The 18,031-nt window shown below is 39.8% G+C and overlaps 1 protein-coding gene across 1 annotated transcript in view; it reads left to right on the top strand.

Annotated features, from left to right (window-relative positions):
• CASK (calcium/calmodulin dependent serine protein kinase) overlaps positions 1-17,085 on the top strand; it is a 257,401-nt gene extending 240,316 nt beyond the window's left edge. The window contains exons 22-26 of the mRNA XM_058186228.1: positions 5,991-6,071; positions 6,154-6,234; positions 6,987-7,189; positions 7,442-7,525; positions 15,092-17,085. Of these exons, the coding sequence (XP_058042211.1) occupies positions 5,991-6,071; positions 6,154-6,234; positions 6,987-7,189; positions 7,442-7,525; positions 15,092-15,268 (626 nt within the window). The 3' untranslated portion in view covers positions 15,269-17,085. The remainder of the gene's footprint in view (positions 1-5,990; positions 6,072-6,153; positions 6,235-6,986; positions 7,190-7,441; positions 7,526-15,091) is intronic.
• Positions 17,086-18,031: the final 946 nt, after the last annotated feature.

Genomic DNA, 18,031 nt, shown 5'->3' on the forward strand with positions numbered 1-18,031 from the left:
AAGCTTGTGGTTACAGGGGAGTTCCGAACTTCATACAGGACTGGTTCCGGACGACCATAGCCATGGACCTAGAGATCCACCCTACTGGAAGCCCCAAGAAACCAGCTAAGAGGGCTTTGGGTCGGCAAGCTCCTGCAAAGCCAGCTAAAGCAGCGCAACCAGCACCACCAGGAATGATCAAGTGCTTCTGATGCGGCCAGCTTGGCCACCGAGCCTCCGAGTGCCTGGCTCCAGCCCCAGTCCCTCAACTCCATCAGCATCCTGAGGAAGGAAAACCCCAAGGAAGCCACCAGACAAGAAAAGGATCACCCAACAAGCCATTGAGGTCCCTCCCCTTTCTGCTGGAGGGGAGGAAACTCCAGCTTCAGAAACCCCTCAGTGCTCCACCAGTGGGACCAGTGGGGAAGAGAATCCGATGGTAAGTGAAGCCATCCACCCCTTCTCCATTAAGTCCCAGATAATAGTGCCAGAAACTGGGGGCCAGGGGGATGTAGAGCCATCATAGACACTGGCTGTACCAGGTGTCTAATCAGGCTTCCAATTGTCCAACAGCTAGGGATAAGCACGAAACCCCTGGTTCACTCCATAAGCTTTGAGCAGGTTGATGGGACACTAATAGGCAGAGCCCCAGCTGCTTTAGTCACGGAGCTCATTAAACTGGAGATGGGACACCACCAGGAGCTCATACATTTCATAGTAGCCCCCAAAATAACTGAGTCAATCATACTGAGTCTCACTTGGCTGGACAACTGGGGCCCAACCATCACATGGGAAGATGACTACCAAAGCTAAGAATAGGCACTGGCCCACTGCCGCCACTTCTGCCAAATAAATGCCAATAGGCACCGACCTCCCAGCAGCCCCAGCCAGCTGGAAACTGCTGCAGCCGCCACAGATGGGCTGTCCCCAGGTGCCCAAGGAATATTGGGATTTGACAGCCGCCTCTAGCAAGCAGGACTGCAACTTCCTCCCACCACCACCACCCTATGGACTGTGCAATTGCGTTTGTACCGGGAGCCAAGTTGCCAAAGCCCAAAATGTATTCCATGACCCCTGAGGAAATGACTGATTTGAGAAAATACATCGATGCCAATTTAGCTAGGTGCTTCGTTCAACCCGCCAAATCCAAAGTGGCGGGCCCGTGCTGTTCAAGAGAAAAAAGACAGGGGGATGAGGCTTTGCATGGATTTTCATGGAATTAATGCCGTGTGCATGGAGAACATCTATCCCCTCCCCTTAATGAAAAATATGCTAAGCCACTTAGTGAAGAGCAAGGTGTTCACCAAGCTGGATTTAAGAGAAGCCTACTACCGGATATGGATTAGGGAAACACCAGACTAACCCCCTTTCAAGTGACAAGCAGCATGGAATTCGTTCCCATGCCCAAGCTGCTGAGAGAGCCGCCCTCCTCCATGTCTCTAGCCAAATGTATGGAGTCACTTGAGGGGTTGGGAAAACACCAAGAAAGCACTAGCAGAGGCAGCAGAAGCATACAAAAAACAAGCAGATAAATGCCGATCTCTTCAGCCCCCCTTTCATGTGGGAGATTGAGTTACCTGTCCACCAAATACATTAGGTTGAAATTGCCCAGCAAAAACCTAGGACCTAAGTTCTTAGGGCCATTTCCAATAGTGAAAGTAATTAATTCAGTAACAGTTCAAATTAGCCTCCACATTTATTGGGGAAAGTGCATCCAGTCTTTCACAGGAGCTTGCTGAAGCTTACTGTTAGTTCAAGACTGAGACCACAAGACCGCCCAGTGCCTAAACCGACGATAGTGCAAGGAGAAACCCATTATGAAATTAAGAAAATTTTAGATTCTAAATTGCATAGGGGTCAGTTGCAGTATTTGGTCCATTGGAAGGGATATCCTTTGTCTGAAGCTACCTGAGTTAAGAGCTGGGATGTGAAGGCAGATAGGCTAACAAAACAATTCCAGGATAAATTTCCTAATAAGCCAAAGGGTCCTCCTGGGGGAGGGGGGAAAGGCTTAGGGACTGCCTGAACTAGCTGCCTACATTCATCTTGTTTCAGGACATGCTCATCGGCTGAGAGGGGACAGCCTGTCAGCCCTGGAGGCCATATTTTTCTTTGGGTCTTCAGGGTTGCCACACTTGGTGGATGGGCATGCTGTGGGAACTGGGAGGGAGGTTGGATGGCGACGGGGTGAGATGTATTGCCATAACAACATTCTTTCCCTGGGAGTCAAGGACATTCAGCCTGCACCTGGAGAGGCGTGATTGGGAAACAACTCCAGTTAGGATGATGATCAGATTGGACCATGTGATGGACATGTGGGTTCAGGGGAAGGGATTTTGACTTTCCTTTGGGTGGGGAAAACCCGGGAGACTTCAGATTTGGGTTTTCCCAGATGTGCCCATATGACATCTCTAATAAAATGGAACTTTGAGGAAATGCCTGCCTTGGAGTCTTACTTTGTTGGGGGTATTACTTGACAACCTGACATTTACCGTGTTTCCCCAAAAATAAGATCTGATATTATTTTCTTCTGAATTCCGCAATAAGCACTAAGCCTTATTTTCAGGGAGATCTTATTTTTTCCCCATGTACCAGTATGAGGGCAGGGCATTCATTCATCCAAAATTTTAATGAAAAAAACACCCTAATTCATTCCAGAAGGACTAAAAAGTGCTTTAAATGTGATATGTAAGACCAGGTAGAGTTCAGTAATCCTAAATATTTAAAATCTTCAAATATCTTGCTATAAAAATGTCTCTTGTTGCATAGGATATTGATTGTTGCATTGTGATGATGAATGATTGAATTATAACTTGTATTTTCTCAATAAAATCATACAGATTTAATAGTGCTTCTTCCATATAATGTCATTCCTAAATAGTGTTCCTATTATTTTAATCTGGGAAGTGATATTGATATGTAGATTTATAATAATTTATAAAATACAGCTATTCTATTTAATTCCACATAGGCAGTCATTCATAACCAAAATAAATCTATTTATAATCTAGTTCTTATATCATGTTCTTCTCTACCTCTTATATTACAACCAGGCAAATAACTAGTCCTGTCTCTTTAACATGGATAGGGAGAAGCTGGCTGCAATTCAACCCTAGCAAGATGGAATGGCTATAGGTTTTTGTCTCCTAGGATCTGGAAGTTTGACATTTCTGACTCTGGACAGGGTAATAGTCTCTGGACAGAATTGGTGCGCAGTTTGAGAGTCCTCCTGGATTTGTAGCTCCTGCTGCTTTTAAAGAGTTGTGTCTGCATAAAGTCATGTTGTGCACCAGTTGTGCCCATTTTTAGACCAGGAGGCCTTACTCACAATCACTATGACTTAGTCGTCTTCCAATTTGCTTATTGCAATGCGCTCTATATAGAGATCCATTACAGGCCATTGAGAAGCAGCAGCTGATCCAGATTGCAGCAACATACAGCTCTAGGTACCTCACAGTTCACCTGAGTTATACCGCTATTGCACTGGCTCTCAGTTGTTTTCTGGGTGCACCTTTTGTAGGTGCATCATGACTTAGCACACATATGTTAACAAGCTACAACCTTTGTCATTCTGATGAAAATAGCAAATTTGTGCGACAGATAATATCTGTGGAATTCTATAGCTCAGTTAATTACCATAGATTTGCAGTTTACTCATTAGAAAACAAGTTTTTTTAAAAAATTTAAATGATTGCATTTTAAAAAGTTATATATATCCTATTTTTTCCCATTCAGTATTTAGTTTTTCTAAATCTTGTAGTTCAGCTAAAAAAATTTGAGGGAGAAAAATAGAAAAGAGATTTGCTACTTTCTTAATAATCCATTTCTTAAAAATCTTCTTCAGATGAATGCTGATTTAAAAGATTTTTAAAATGTATATTGTAATGCAATGAAGTTTTATTTTTTCATGTATTTAGACAATAAAAATATAAAATATACTATTTCTAACTTCCTCCCAAATATGTTTTCTTTTTTTTTCTTAATTATTTTAGAAATCTTGCGTCTTGTTAAATCATGGATAAATAATGCTACATATTACCTCAACATTATTTTGGTATTATGAAATAAATTTACCTATCTTCGTATGTAATAATTCATTTGGATCATTTTTCTGATGTCACAACCTTAAGACAAGCATAAAATGTTTCCTTTAATGTAATTAAAAGCAATTTACAAAAAAGAATCAATTGTTTTAAAGACATGCTTATCATTTAAAGTGATTTATTTGCATTGTGTTTAGAATATTGCATGGTGAAGTTTATTTTGTGCATATGCTTTTTATTTTACTAATATTACGAGCCATATTTCAATGACCCCTGTCCATTTTTCATGCTGTCTTAATCCCAATGGCCTCTGTGCATGTAAGTAACCTGTCAAGTGACAATGCCTTTTTATTTGCTTCTTACTATTTCCCTTCAATAACTCCTTTTATTTATTACCTAGAAGTGTAGAAATGTTTAAAAGGTCAGTTGATAAATGTGTCCTTGTATTCCTCTAATATGTGTACATTTTTTAATTCTGTCCAGAAGCCTGAATTAATATTTAATGTGATTGCTTGTTTTTTTTCTGCTTGTTTGTGTTGAGGCACTCTCACTATATGTTATGTTTTTAACTATTAAGAGGTGGCCTTGAAAAATACCAAAAATTAAAATTCCAAGTTTTCATCTAGTATATAATACATTTTGTAAATTTGATGAGCATGGAAATACAACCTAGATTTTTCCTTAAGGAAATTATTAAGGTTTTATGTTTATCAATAACCATATTAAGTATGATTACTGTAAATAGAAAATGAAAATGTGGTTAAACCTTATTTTAGTTATGAAAAAAAATAATATAGCTCAGAAAAATAGAAGTCAATGGAAGTTAATATTATTTTTTTCACAAAAGAGCCCAATCTTTCTTAGCAATAGTACCTATTAATCTTTATTTATTAACATCTGTATGTCCATATTTACTGTCAGGAAAGACTCAGATGGCTACATGATTTATATTATAAATAGGACGATTTCTGACAACTTAAATGTCAAATTTGCTAAACCAGAAGATAGTGAAATATTCCACCAATACATATCTTGGCAGAATTTCAGGGAGATAAGCCCAATCAAATGTTTGGATGACTGACTTCTTAATCTATATTAAATATAAAACTGTATTGTAATATACAGTTGGTATTGTAATTACAGTACTGTATTGTTGGTACACTAACTCCTTCCCTGTTTCCCTTTCTGTCTTTTTGAAAATATCCTTTCAAATGTTTAATAAAATAGTTTATTCACTCTTACATTGCTTAAGAAACTGAGATATGTTATTATAATTTGTTAATACTTTTATTTCATTTACATTATTACAATACAAACAACATTTTATTACTTGGCATAGAGAGGGAAGAGTATTTTTAATATGATTTACTAAATTATTGCAGTTGACAATGCATTGGGATTCTCAAATAATTGACTGTAGCATAAAGACAATTGAAGAAATCTTTTCCAGGGTCATATTGATTCTGTATGATGGTAGCTTTATAATTTACAGTAAAGCCATTTTTTTTGTCCCTCACTATCCAAATTCACAAGAGCATGCTAATATAAAATATTAAATTGCAAAGACAACTTGGTTACTCTGATAATTATACTTGGGGATTTTTTATAAGAGCATAATGCTAATACACACACACACTACAATAAAACTGTTATAAGGCAGATTTTAATTCATTTTTATAAGTTAATAAAATACATTTAAATCTTTACTGTTGATTAAGTAGATGTTATCACATATCTATTAGTTTATCATTCCTTAAAATGATTACTAAGGAGAGTCTTAGAAATTTTCAGAAGTGCTAATACTTGCAGTGTGCCTATTTGCATGGTGTTACCCACAAATTCTTGAGCATGTAATTTGTAATATATTCTTGTTAAGTAAAATATTTGAAATTGTAATAAAAATCCTTGAAAAATAGAAAAATATCATACATTTTTCCTCTATATCTGTTGTTTTTCCTCCTGTTACAGTGTTCGATCAATTAGATCTTGTCACCTATGAAGAAGTGGTAAAATTACCTGCATTCAAAAGGAAAACACTTGTTTTATTAGGTAATTTTAATGTTGATCCTATAGTAATGAATTATATATTATATTGTTAGTTCTTTGTAATAATATCAATTTTTTCATGTAGGAGCACATGGTGTTGGGAGAAGACATATTAAAAATACACTAATTACAAAACATCCAGACCGATTTGCATACCCTATTCCACGTAAGTAAAAATTTTGTTAGATGTATTGTTAAGAGCCCAAAGTCATTAGGAGTTCACTAAGGTGGCCAAACTAAGTAAACTATGATTATGCTCATAGGAAGGAATCCATTTTTTTTTAAAAATCAATCTTTTTCAAAAACGATTTTATCAAAAATAAAACATTATCACAGTTTCAAGACTATTACTTGTTTTCATTAATGTAGACAAAAATTTAAATGCAGAAATTAATATTTGATAGTGTTTTCAAAATGAATGAATGAAATGAATACCTAAACTGTTACTTATAATAATTCATACATACCCACTATGTATTTTTTGTAGTATAGATCCGTGATGGCGAACCTATGGCATGCATGCCAGAGGTGGCACTCAGCACCCTCTCTGATGGCATGCAAGCTGTCACCCCAGTTTAGCTCTGCTGCGCATGTGCACACACCTCCCACCGGCCAGCTGGTCTTTGGATCTCTGCTGCACATGCGCAGGGGCGGGGCACATGTGGGGGGCATGCATACTTGTGGGGGACGCGCATGTGTGGGGGCATGCGGGAGATGTGTGCAGATGCACAGGGAGTACGGCACATTCACAGGGGTGCATGCGCATTGCATGTTGGAGGTTCTGGGGCACACACACACACACACACACACACACACACACATGCTTTGAGCACTCAGTCTGGAAAAGGTTAGCCATCACTGGTATAGATGAACGTAAAAAAAGTCTGGGTTTGTTGTGCCTAACTTTTGTAATTATAGATACAACCAGGCCACCAAAGAAAGATGAAGAGAATGGAAAGAATTATTACTTTGTATCACATGACCAAATGATGCAGGACATTTCCAACAACGAATATTTGGAATATGGTAGCCATGAAGATGCAATGTATGGGACAAAACTGGAAACAATACGGAAGATCCATGAACAGGGATTAATTGCAATACTTGATGTAGAACCTCAGGTAGATATAACATTCATGTGCTTATTTTATCAGACAAAGAAAATATTTTCCTTCATATTGGGTATGATGACAAAATGTTAGCTTGCTAGAAGATGCTCTCTTTCCAATTGTATTTTACATGAAGAAAGACATTGCTTTGCTTTGCAAAGGAGTCAGAAGATTAATGGGTCAATATTGAACTAGAAGTAAGGACAAGAATATCTATGTTACTTTGTATTAAAGTTTATATCGTTCTATGTTATACTCACTTAGGCCTTGAAGGTCCTGAGAACTGCAGAGTTTGCTCCTTTTGTTGTTTTTATTGCTGCACCTACAATTACCCCAGGCATTAATGAGGTAAGCCTTGTTACAGTGAAATACTAGTGTAATTGAATGTAGTATAATAGTATTTGGGCAAATTTGAGGAAATCTTAAATACAGTATGTTTCGTCTGTACATGTTTAGCATATGTCTGTTTGGGTTTTTTTTAGAATGTCATTTGCATAAATATTTCTTTCTCTTTACCTGTCATATTTTATTTTAATTTTTACCTTGTTTTTCTAAGGCCATGTCTGTACCAGCTAATTATTGTATAGTTTAACCAAGCAGATGTTAGACTGTGAAAATGGAAACTCATCCAGTTTTTATTACAGATTTTCCCTGGTCGGAAATCTACTTCCTAGTTTCTTCAGAAAAAAATCTTTAAAGGGATAATAATAATTCCCTGATTGAATATACACAAAGCAAATGTTATCCATCTCTAGTCATTATGTTGCTCCATAATCATATTTTTCTTTAATTTAACAATAAAAAGTAGAACTTTCTAAAATTTAAAACTGTATTTTTATTCTTATGAAAACTAATGGTATTTACATAAATGTGTTAATCCTACATATTTTAGTTTTACCTTTTCAAAATGAATACAAATTGCCAAACCCAGAGTTACAAGAGAGAGAAAGTTCAATGAAAATGTGTCAGTATGGAAACATAAATAAGTACCGCATTTTTCGGAGTATAAGATGCTCTGAAGTATAAGAGGCACATTATGTTTTGGGGTAGTGACAGATTTTATTTTCCTGGGCTCCAAGATCACCGCAGATGGGGACTGCAGCCAAGAAATTAAAAGACGTTTGCTCCTGGGGAGGAAAGCTATGGCAAATCTAGACAGCATGCTAAAAAGCAGAGACATCACCCTGCCAACAAAAGTGCATATAGTCAAGGCTATGGTTTTCCCAGTTGCAATGCATAGCTGTGAAAGTTGGACCATAAGAAAGGCTGAACGCCAAAGAATTAAGGCCTTTAAACTATGGTGCTGGAGAAGACTCCTGTGAGTCCCTTGGACTACAAGGTCATCAAACTGGTCAGTCCTAGAGGAGATCAACCCTGATTGTTCTTTAGAAGGCCAGATCCTGAAGATGAAACTCAAATACTTTGGCCACCTAATGAGAAGGAAAGACTCACTGGAGAAGAGCCTAATGCTGGGAAAGATTGAGGGCAAAAGAAGAAGGGGATGACAGAGATTGAGGTGGCTGGGTAGAGTCACTGAAGCAGTAAGTGTGAGCTTAAATGGACTCCAGAGGATGGTAGAGTACAGGAAGGCCTGGAGGAACGTTGTCCATGGGGTCGCGATGGGTCAGACATGACTTCGCAACTAACAACTACAAGGGTTTGGGGAGGAAAACAAGAAAAAAAATTCTGCCTCTGCCTACCAGCATCCATTAATATTCATTTGGCTAGCATCCGTGAAGCAAACAGCTTCAGTACATTATTGCAGCCTGATTTAGCATGAACAGCTGATTGGCGGTTGGATCAGCCTCCCGGAATATCGCCAATCAGCTGTTCCAGGCTGCAGGGATCATCACAGCACATCACCGCTTCCATGTGTTGTGTTTTCGGCCTCTGCACATCACGTTTTTGGCCTCTGCACATCATGTTTTTGGGCGGTTCCAGGCTGCGGGGATCCCCACTGCCGCCAACCCCTGCCGCCTGGAACCAACTGAAAATGCGACACACAGAAGCCAAAAATGGGGCATGAGGAGGCCAAAAACGTGACATGATGGGGCCAAAAATGTGACACCTGCAAAGGCAGCGGTCAGTGGTGATGTGCTGTGGCAATCTCCACAGCCTGGAACAGGTCTAAAATGGGGTGTGTGGAGGCCGAAAACATGACGCGTGAACGCCAAAAATGGCTGAAAGGTGGGGGACAGCAGTGGGCGGGGCTTCTGCAACATTCGCTGTATAAGACGCACCATAATTTTATTTATTTATTTATTTATTTAATTTGATTTTTATACCGCCCTTCTCCCGAAGGACTCAGGGCGGTGTACAGGCAAAATAAAAACAACAATACAAATATACACAATTTAAATACCCTTAAAAAACTTATTCAGAATTAGCCTGATATTAAAAAATCATCATCAATTAAAACCCCATTTAAAATTTATAAAATTCCCTTTTAAAATCCAATTAAGCCAGCCCCGCGCGAATAAAAAGATGGGTCTTCAGTTCGCGACGAAATGTCCGAAGGTCAGGTATTTGACGTAAACCAGGGGGAAGCTCGTTCCAGAGAGTGGGAGCCCCCACAGAGAAGGCCCTTCCCCTGGGGGCCGCCAGCCGACATTGTTTGGCGGACGGCACCCTGAGAACTCCCTCTCTATGGGAGCGTACGGGTCGGTGGGAGGCATGTGGTAGCAGCAGGCGGTCCCGTAAGTACCCAGGTCCTAAGCCATGGAGCGCTTTAAAGGTCGTAACCAACACCTTAAAGTGCACTCGGAAGGCCACAGGCAGCCAGTGCAGTCTGCGCAGGAGCGGTGTTACATGGGAGCTACGGGTAGCTCCCTCTATCACCCGCAGCTGCATTCTGACTAACTGAAGCCTCCGAGTGCACTTCAAGGGAGCCCCATGTAGAGAGCATTACAGTAATCCAAGCGAGAGGTAACGAGCATGAGTGACTGTGCATAAGGCATCCCGATCAAGGAAGGCGCAACTGCGGACCAGGCGAACCTGGTAGAAGGCCCTCCTGGAGACGGCCGTCAAATGATCTTCAAACGACAGCCGATCATCCAGGAGGACGCCTAAGTTGCGCACCCTATCCTTTGGGGCCAATAACTCGCCTCCGACAGCCAGCCGCGGCTGCAGCTGACTGAATCGGGATGCCGGCATCCACAGCCACCCCGCCTTGGAGGGAGTTAGCTTGTGCCTGCTTCTCCCCCTCCAGACCCGTACGGCTTCCAAACACCGCGGCAGCACTTCAACAACTTCATTGGGGTGGCCCGGGTGGAAAAGTACAGCTGAGTATCATCAGCGCACTGCTGGTATCTCCTCCCGAAACCACTGATGATCTCACCCAACGGCTTCATGTAGATGTTGAACAACAGGGGCGAGAGAATCGACCCCTGCGGGACCCCACAAGTGAGGCCCCTCGCGGTCGACCTCTGCCCCCCCGTCAACACCGTCTGCGTCCGGTCGGAGAGATAGGAGGAGAACCACCGATATACGGTGCCTCCCACTCCCAATCCCCCCAGCCGGCGCAGCAAGATACCATGGTCGATGGTATCGAACGCCGAGAGGTCTAATAAGACCAGGGCAGAGGAATAACCCCTGTCCCTGGCCCTCCAGAGATCATCCACCAATGCGACCAAAGCTGTCTCCGTGCTGTATCCGCCGGAAGCCGGACTGGAACGGATCAAGATAGACATCTTCATCCAGGTATTGGGGTAGCTGTCACGCCACGGCACTCTCTACAACCTTCGCAACAAAGCGAAGGTAGGAGACTGGACGATAATTACCCAAAATAGCTGGGTCCAGGGAGGGCTTCTTAAGGAGGGCCTCACCACCGCCTCTTTCAAGGCGGCCGGAAAGACACCCTCCACCAAAGAAGCGTTGATAATCCTCTGAGCCAGCCTCGTGTCACCGCCTGAGTGGCCAGTACCAGCCAGGAAGGGCACGGGTCCAGTAAACATGTCGTGCCGTGCAGCCCCCAACAACCTGTCGACGCCCCTCGGAGCCACAGGGTCAAACTCATCCCAAATGGACTCAACAAGACGTGCCTCCTCTCCTCGCTTGATCATCCCAATTTCGGTCCAGACCGCCCTCAGCTGAGCGATTTTATCGTATAGATAACCGCTAAACTCCTCGGCTCGTCCCTGCAACGGGTCATCCCGCACCTCCTGATGTAGGAGAGAGCGGGTCACCCGAAACAGGGCGGCCGGGCGGTTATCTGCCGACGCAATGAGGGTGGAGGCGTAGAAACGCCTCGCTTCCCTCATTGCCACTAGGTAGGTCCTAGAATAGGACCTAACTAGTGTCCGATCAGCTTCGGAGCGACTGGACCTCCAGGTGCTCTCCAGGCGTCTTCTCTGGCGTTTCATCTCCCTCAGCCCCTCGGAGTACCACGGGGCCGGACGAGATCTCCGCCGGGTTAGAGGCCGCAAAGGCACGACACGGTCCAAGGCCCCGGCCGCGGCCTGTTCAACTTTTAGAGGGGGAAGTGCCTCTTATACTCCGAAAAGTATGGTAGTACCTAAATAAATTGAAATGAAAGGTTGTTAGGAGGATTACTGTTACAGACATATCCTACATGACTGCACTATTGTTTTTTTCATTTATTATCTTTGCTTTGCTTTTTTTCTCATTTTTCTTATACTTGTATTGATTCTATCTAGCTGCCAAAATGGTGCAGAAAATTGCCTGTAAGTACCAGCTAGGAACAAGTAATATGTAGATTTTGTTATTTTAATAATGTTTGAATAAAAATAGTTGTTTTCAATTAAATGTAACCTATATGCCATAGCTATTTTTATATTTTCTTATATTTATAATTTAAAACTGGAGTTGGCAGTGTATGTATAGGCCTTCAGATGAAGTTGAATTACAGCACTCAATTCATGAGAGCTGTAATTCACCAGTGTCAGAGAGAATTATGTATAAATCAATAGGAATAATTTCCCAAGGGAAAAATGACCTCACATTAGGCACCATGCAGGTATCCTTTCTGGGAGGATACCATAGTCCAGGTGATTTCCCCAGTCACTACATTAGGAAGTTTTGATTGTTTCTCATTTGGCAAGGAGTGGATTACCTGGAGCTAGGTAAGTGCTTCCTTGCATTTTTCTGCACAATAAAAAAAAATGTAACTGGATTTTGAAGATTTCATCATACTAATTTATTTAAAACATTTATAAAGCAGCCCATTTTATAACAGACTCTGAACAGCTCCTGATCTAGTCTACTTTCCATAGAATTAACAGGCTGGTCTTAGGATAGGAATTTTCAAATGTGTAATAATTCTTTACAGCATAATACAGGTAATCCTTGGGTTACAATGGCAATTGGAATGTTTCCATCGCAAAGCAATGTGGCTATTAAGTTTGACATACATTAGATAAACCATATGGCTTACTAATGGCAATTGCAGCAGTCCCAGTTGCATGGGTACCACAGGGAGGTGCTGTGGGTTGGTAATTTAGCGTACAGGCCAAAAAGTGGCAGGATCAATTCCTGACTTCCTGCCAACTCCCCTATTGATTTTGCTTGTGGGAAATCAGCAGGAATGTCAGAAGTTGCAATCACATGACAGTGATTTTCTTCAATGTTGTAATTGCAATCCAGACTCAAGCACTCAGATTATGACTGCAGATGCTATGATAGCCGCACTTTTGAAGACTGGTTTTAAGTGTCCCTCATTCAGCACTATCACAACTTTGAATGATGCTAAACTAGTGGTTGTAATCCAAGAACAACCTATAAATCATATTTTGCATAGAATAAAGTAATAAGTAGTTCTGACACAGCTCAATAAATATTATGATACTTTCACAGTTTTGTGACATACATGAGAACAGTTATATAATAATATGGACTACTACTCAACGTATAAGCCAGCAGTCTGCTGCAGCTGCCAAAAAAGCAAACACAGTCTTAGGCTGCATCAACAGAGGGATAGCATCAAGATCACTAGAAGTGATAGTACCACTGTATATCGCATTGGTGAAGGCATTTTAGAAATATCACATCCAGTTCCGGCCACCACAGTTCTTTAAAAAAAATGCTGATGCCCTAGAAGGAGTACAGAGAAGAGCAACAAAGATGATAAGGGGTCTGGAGCAGGGGTGAAATGCTACCAGTTTGGACTGGTTCGCCCGAACTGGTAGTAATATATGCTACCAGTTCGGCCAAACCAGTATTTCCGACGAACAACTATGCTGCGCTATTTATATTCGCTAGAAAGCAGGAAATCCTAATCTAAATCTAAATCACGCGGCACAGCTGTTCCCCCTCTCGCTGTTCTACTTACCTTTGAAGACTCAGAAAAAGCTTCTTAATCCTACTTTTTCAGCGCTGCGCAGTAGCGATGTGCATGCGCACAAAGCGCATGTTTGGTGTGCGTGAAATGCATGTTTGGCCTGCACCACGCATGCGCGTGCAAAGTGCACATTTGGTGTGCATGCGCGCATGAAGCAAACCAGTAGCGAAGTGAACCAGTAGCAGACTTTAGAGCATTTCACCCCGGTTTAGAGGCTAAATCTAAGAAGAATAGCTAAAACAGCTAGGTATATTTAGTTTAACGAAGAAAACACAGAGGGGAGACATGATAGCAATCTTCCAATAGAGGGCATCAATTTAGTACTTGAGGTTAGGATAAGAAGCAATGGGTGAAAGCTCATCGAGAGAGATATAGATGAGGAATTTTCTGATAGTAAGAACTATTAAGCAATGAAGTTGGTTACCTCCTGGAATTGTGGGTGCTCTTGACACTCCCAAAAAACCCTCTTTTATTTAAATGACTGTGAATTGTGATCATTCACAGCCCATAATAATTCACAAACAGTCTGTGAGGAGTCTGACAATCTTTCAAGGTAATGCTGATAAGCACCCACCTTTATCTCCTTTGAAATGCTGCCAGAGACCTAATTGCCAATTAGTTTTGCAAGGCCAAATGGAGCACAGAGTCAAATGGAGCTTCTCAGAGTTTGACTCAACCAGAATGAACAAATTGCTTCTTTCTTGTGAGAGGGGCCAATCATCTCCAAGCCTTACTCCCAAGTCGCCACTTTTGTTTTAAGTGTTCTTGCCTCCTGGCAGCTCTGCACATGCACGCACTGGGAACAGGCTCCCCCTGTTCTTCTGCCTCGCTGTTGTCAGATTCCAGAGGCTCCAGAAGCAGCACATAACTACCTGGACCCCTCTCTGCCTCTGACGCAGAGCCCTCATCCGAGCCTTCCCCAGACTGTAGGCCCACGTTCCTCCCCAGCCTCCTCACTGTCCGAATCTATTGCCAGCTCTGCTGGCCACTGGCAGACCACAACACATGTGTCAGTTTCAACATATTTCAGGGCAAATCCAAATTTTGGGAGGGAAAAAGTAGAAGGTTACCAATATTTTTGGCCACTTCTGTATATATTAATCAGATTGTTATTAAGTAGATTATTTGGTCACAAACCAAGGTTTGTGTTGAATTACATTGACGACAGATTATAACATCTCTTGGCTACTATTTGTATTTAATTTCTTTTTCATATTCTGATTTAACATTTTTCATTGTTTATGGTTCACCATCCAGAGTCATTGATTTGAAATACAGTTTAAATAAATAAATAAATAAATAAATAAATCTCTTGATTCATTAATAAGTACCATTCCTCTCTTGTTCCTTGCTTATCCAATTATTTTTTCTCACATTCATCTCTCCCATTTAAGCAAATGCTGATTTATATGAAGAAAATAAGTTTATATAATTGAACTTTAATAAGTTCAACTCAATTTTATTAAAGTAAAGCAAAATTCCAAATGCATGTCTTACTAAAGGATTCAAAATGAATGAATCCTTTTATAAGAAATGCATTTGGAAAGACTCTTCCTTGTATGCAATAACTACAAGATAACAAAGTTGTTCCACTTTCATTTTTCCTAATCATTGTGCAGGATGAATCTCTTCAACGCTTGCAAAAGGAATCAGAAATCTTACAGAGAACATATGCACACTACTTTGACCTTACAATTATCAACAATGAAATTGATGAAACAATCAGGCATCTGGAAGAAGCCATTGAGCTTGTTTGCAAAGCATCACAATGGGTTCCTGTTTCCTGGATATATTAATCCAATTACCAGAAGAATGTGATCATTATTGGAAGTCACCTCATACTTGGAAAAACCTCTTTGTTATTGACCTTATGTCAACAGGTCTTGGCCCCTAGAGACTACCTAGATGTAGTGTGACCTACATTTATAATTATTGTCGTCCTTATAGCTAGGCAAAAAATATGATAATTTAAAGAGACAGTATCTTTTTTAATCAGTTCTCCTAAATTTTATTAAAATGTATCTTTAAATATATGTATTATTCAATCCTTTGGAATGTTATATTTTTGGAACTCATAGCTTTTAATTTCAAAGGCCCCTAAAACTGCACAAAATAGATGCTGCTTTCTATAATCTATTTTAATAATAATGTGATCTTTACTTTAATTGGGGGTGGAACATTGCATCTTTTAGAGTCTGATTTTGTGAATTGGATTGAGTTGCTTTCCTTTATTTATTTGAAATTATTAGCCCAATCATGACCAGATCAATACTTATATTCTAATGGCCTTCTTCTGCTTTTTTAAATCATTTTTAGAGTAGCATTTTTGAAGTATTTTGGTTTAATAGGCAGATAATGTGATACTGTCTCTTTGAAGAACTCTGTAAAACTGAATAGAGATTTGAAGTTGGGTCTTGACTCTTAATGCATGTGGACAGTTGCAAGCGTTCATGCCGTTGGTGTATCTGTGTTGAAAAAACTGTAATCTACAACCAAGTACATTCCGTTCATGGGGGGAAGATACCCAAGGGAATAAAATAAAATACTATGACTAAGTTGTAAAACCTATGCACATCCCTTGCATTTTGGGCAACTTTATAAACAAAACTCCTAATTTTTATTATTAATCATGTAGTGAAATGTGTTTGTAATTTTGTCTCAAATTAATTTGTTGTAAAGATGGGTGGGGGAAAAATTACTGGTTTTGCCATTTCAGATCTGTGTTGTCTGAGAGTATTACCGTTTTAATTATGTTTAAGCAAATATGCTGATTTTTAATATGTATGTAATTGTTTTGGAAATGCACACATTTTAAGAGAAAATACTGTGCAATGAAAGAAACCCAGTTTAGGCTTTGCGATAAATTAACAGTTCCCAAAAACTCAGCTGCTGCAGCCCTGTAAATTCTTTTCAGATTCTATAGTCTGACCATTTTTTAAAGTTTTATTTTAAATATACTTCATTTTATGTGTTCAACAATTAAATGCCTTGAGTCATTCATTTCATCACAGGATTCTACAATTACTTAAGAAAAAACAGCCAATTTTTTTGTAGATATTTAGAAAAAAGCTCTCATCTTTGTGATATTTGACATTCATGCTTTAATTGCACACTCACTCTGCAAATAAGGGTCGCTTCATACATTCATATATTCACATTTTAGCACTTGCTTGTATTATACATGCTGAAAAGTATATATTCCCAAAACACATTGTAATAAAATAAATATATGATTTAGATAAAATGGAGTTTCCAATTAGCTATGGCCCGCTGAGCTATATGCTATGGTTGGAAAAAAATACGATCTTGGCAATGTGTGGAACAGTCCTAAATCTTAGATATGGAGCCTTAATAAGCAAATTTTACCATGAATTCATCTCAGGGTTATTGCTATATTCTGATTTCTCTAACCAATGTCTTAGCAAGGATAACATCTGTTCCCCATCATAACAGAAGGAGACTGTGCATTATCCATCCCAGTTTGTGATATCTTTGTGACTCAAATCTCCATGTATCACTGGTATTACTGTATCTTGGACTGATTGTTTTACATTTTTATTATTTAATATGGATTATTTGCTTTTGTTATTAAATTCCAGTATGTTTTTGAAAAGTGTTATCTTCAACATTGCAATACAGAAGTATTATTTACTAATGTAAATTTCTTGAGAACGATTTAAGGTTCTCAATGATTACCATTCTAAAGAAACAAAATATTTTAAAAGGGCATTAGATTTATCCATTTTGATTTCACAGTTTTTAAGATTGCAGTTTGTTCTCCCATATTATTTTCAAGTTAGGTTGTAAGAATCCTTTGAACTCAATTTTTAATCTGCACAGATTACATTATTACCTATCAAGATAACAGTGCTGTGATCTTGAAAAAGTGAGAGTTGTTGGTTGTGGAATATATAGTTGATTTTATATCTATGCTGCAGCCTGATTCTTAAATTCATTTTTTTTCTCATTAATCTACATTCAGTACTCCATAATGACAAAGTAAGAACAGAATTTTAGAAATGTCTGTAAATTTATTAAAAAGAAAAAACTGAAATATCACATTGGCATAAGTATTCAGACCCTTTGCAACAACACGTGAAATTTAGCTCTAGTGCCTCCCATTTTTCTTGATTGTTGCTGACATGTTTCTACACCTTAATGGAGTCGACCTGAGGTAAATTAAATTGCTTGGACAAGATTTGGAAAGTCACACACCTTAAAAGGCATCACAACAGACAATACATACTGTAGCAGAGCAAAAGCCATGAGGTCAAGAAGGAACAAACTCTTAAGTGGGCTTTCATGTTTTTGCACTGAGGAGAGGCTTCCATCTAGGCACTCTTCCATAAAGTCCAGATCGGTGGATGACTGCAATGATGGTTGTCATCCTGGAATTTTGTCCCATCTCCACACAGGATCTCTGGAGCTCAGTCAGAGTGACCATCGGGTTCTATGTCACTTCTCTTACTAAGGCCCTTCTACCCCAATTGCTCAGTTTGACCAGGTAACCAGCTCTTGGAAGAGTCCTGGTTGTGCCAAACTTCTTTCATTTGAGAATT

The sequence above is a fragment of the Ahaetulla prasina genome, chromosome 5 (genome assembly GCF_028640845.1).
Source record: "Ahaetulla prasina isolate Xishuangbanna chromosome 5, ASM2864084v1, whole genome shotgun sequence".
NCBI classification, from domain to species: Eukaryota; Metazoa; Chordata; class Lepidosauria; order Squamata; family Colubridae; genus Ahaetulla; species Ahaetulla prasina.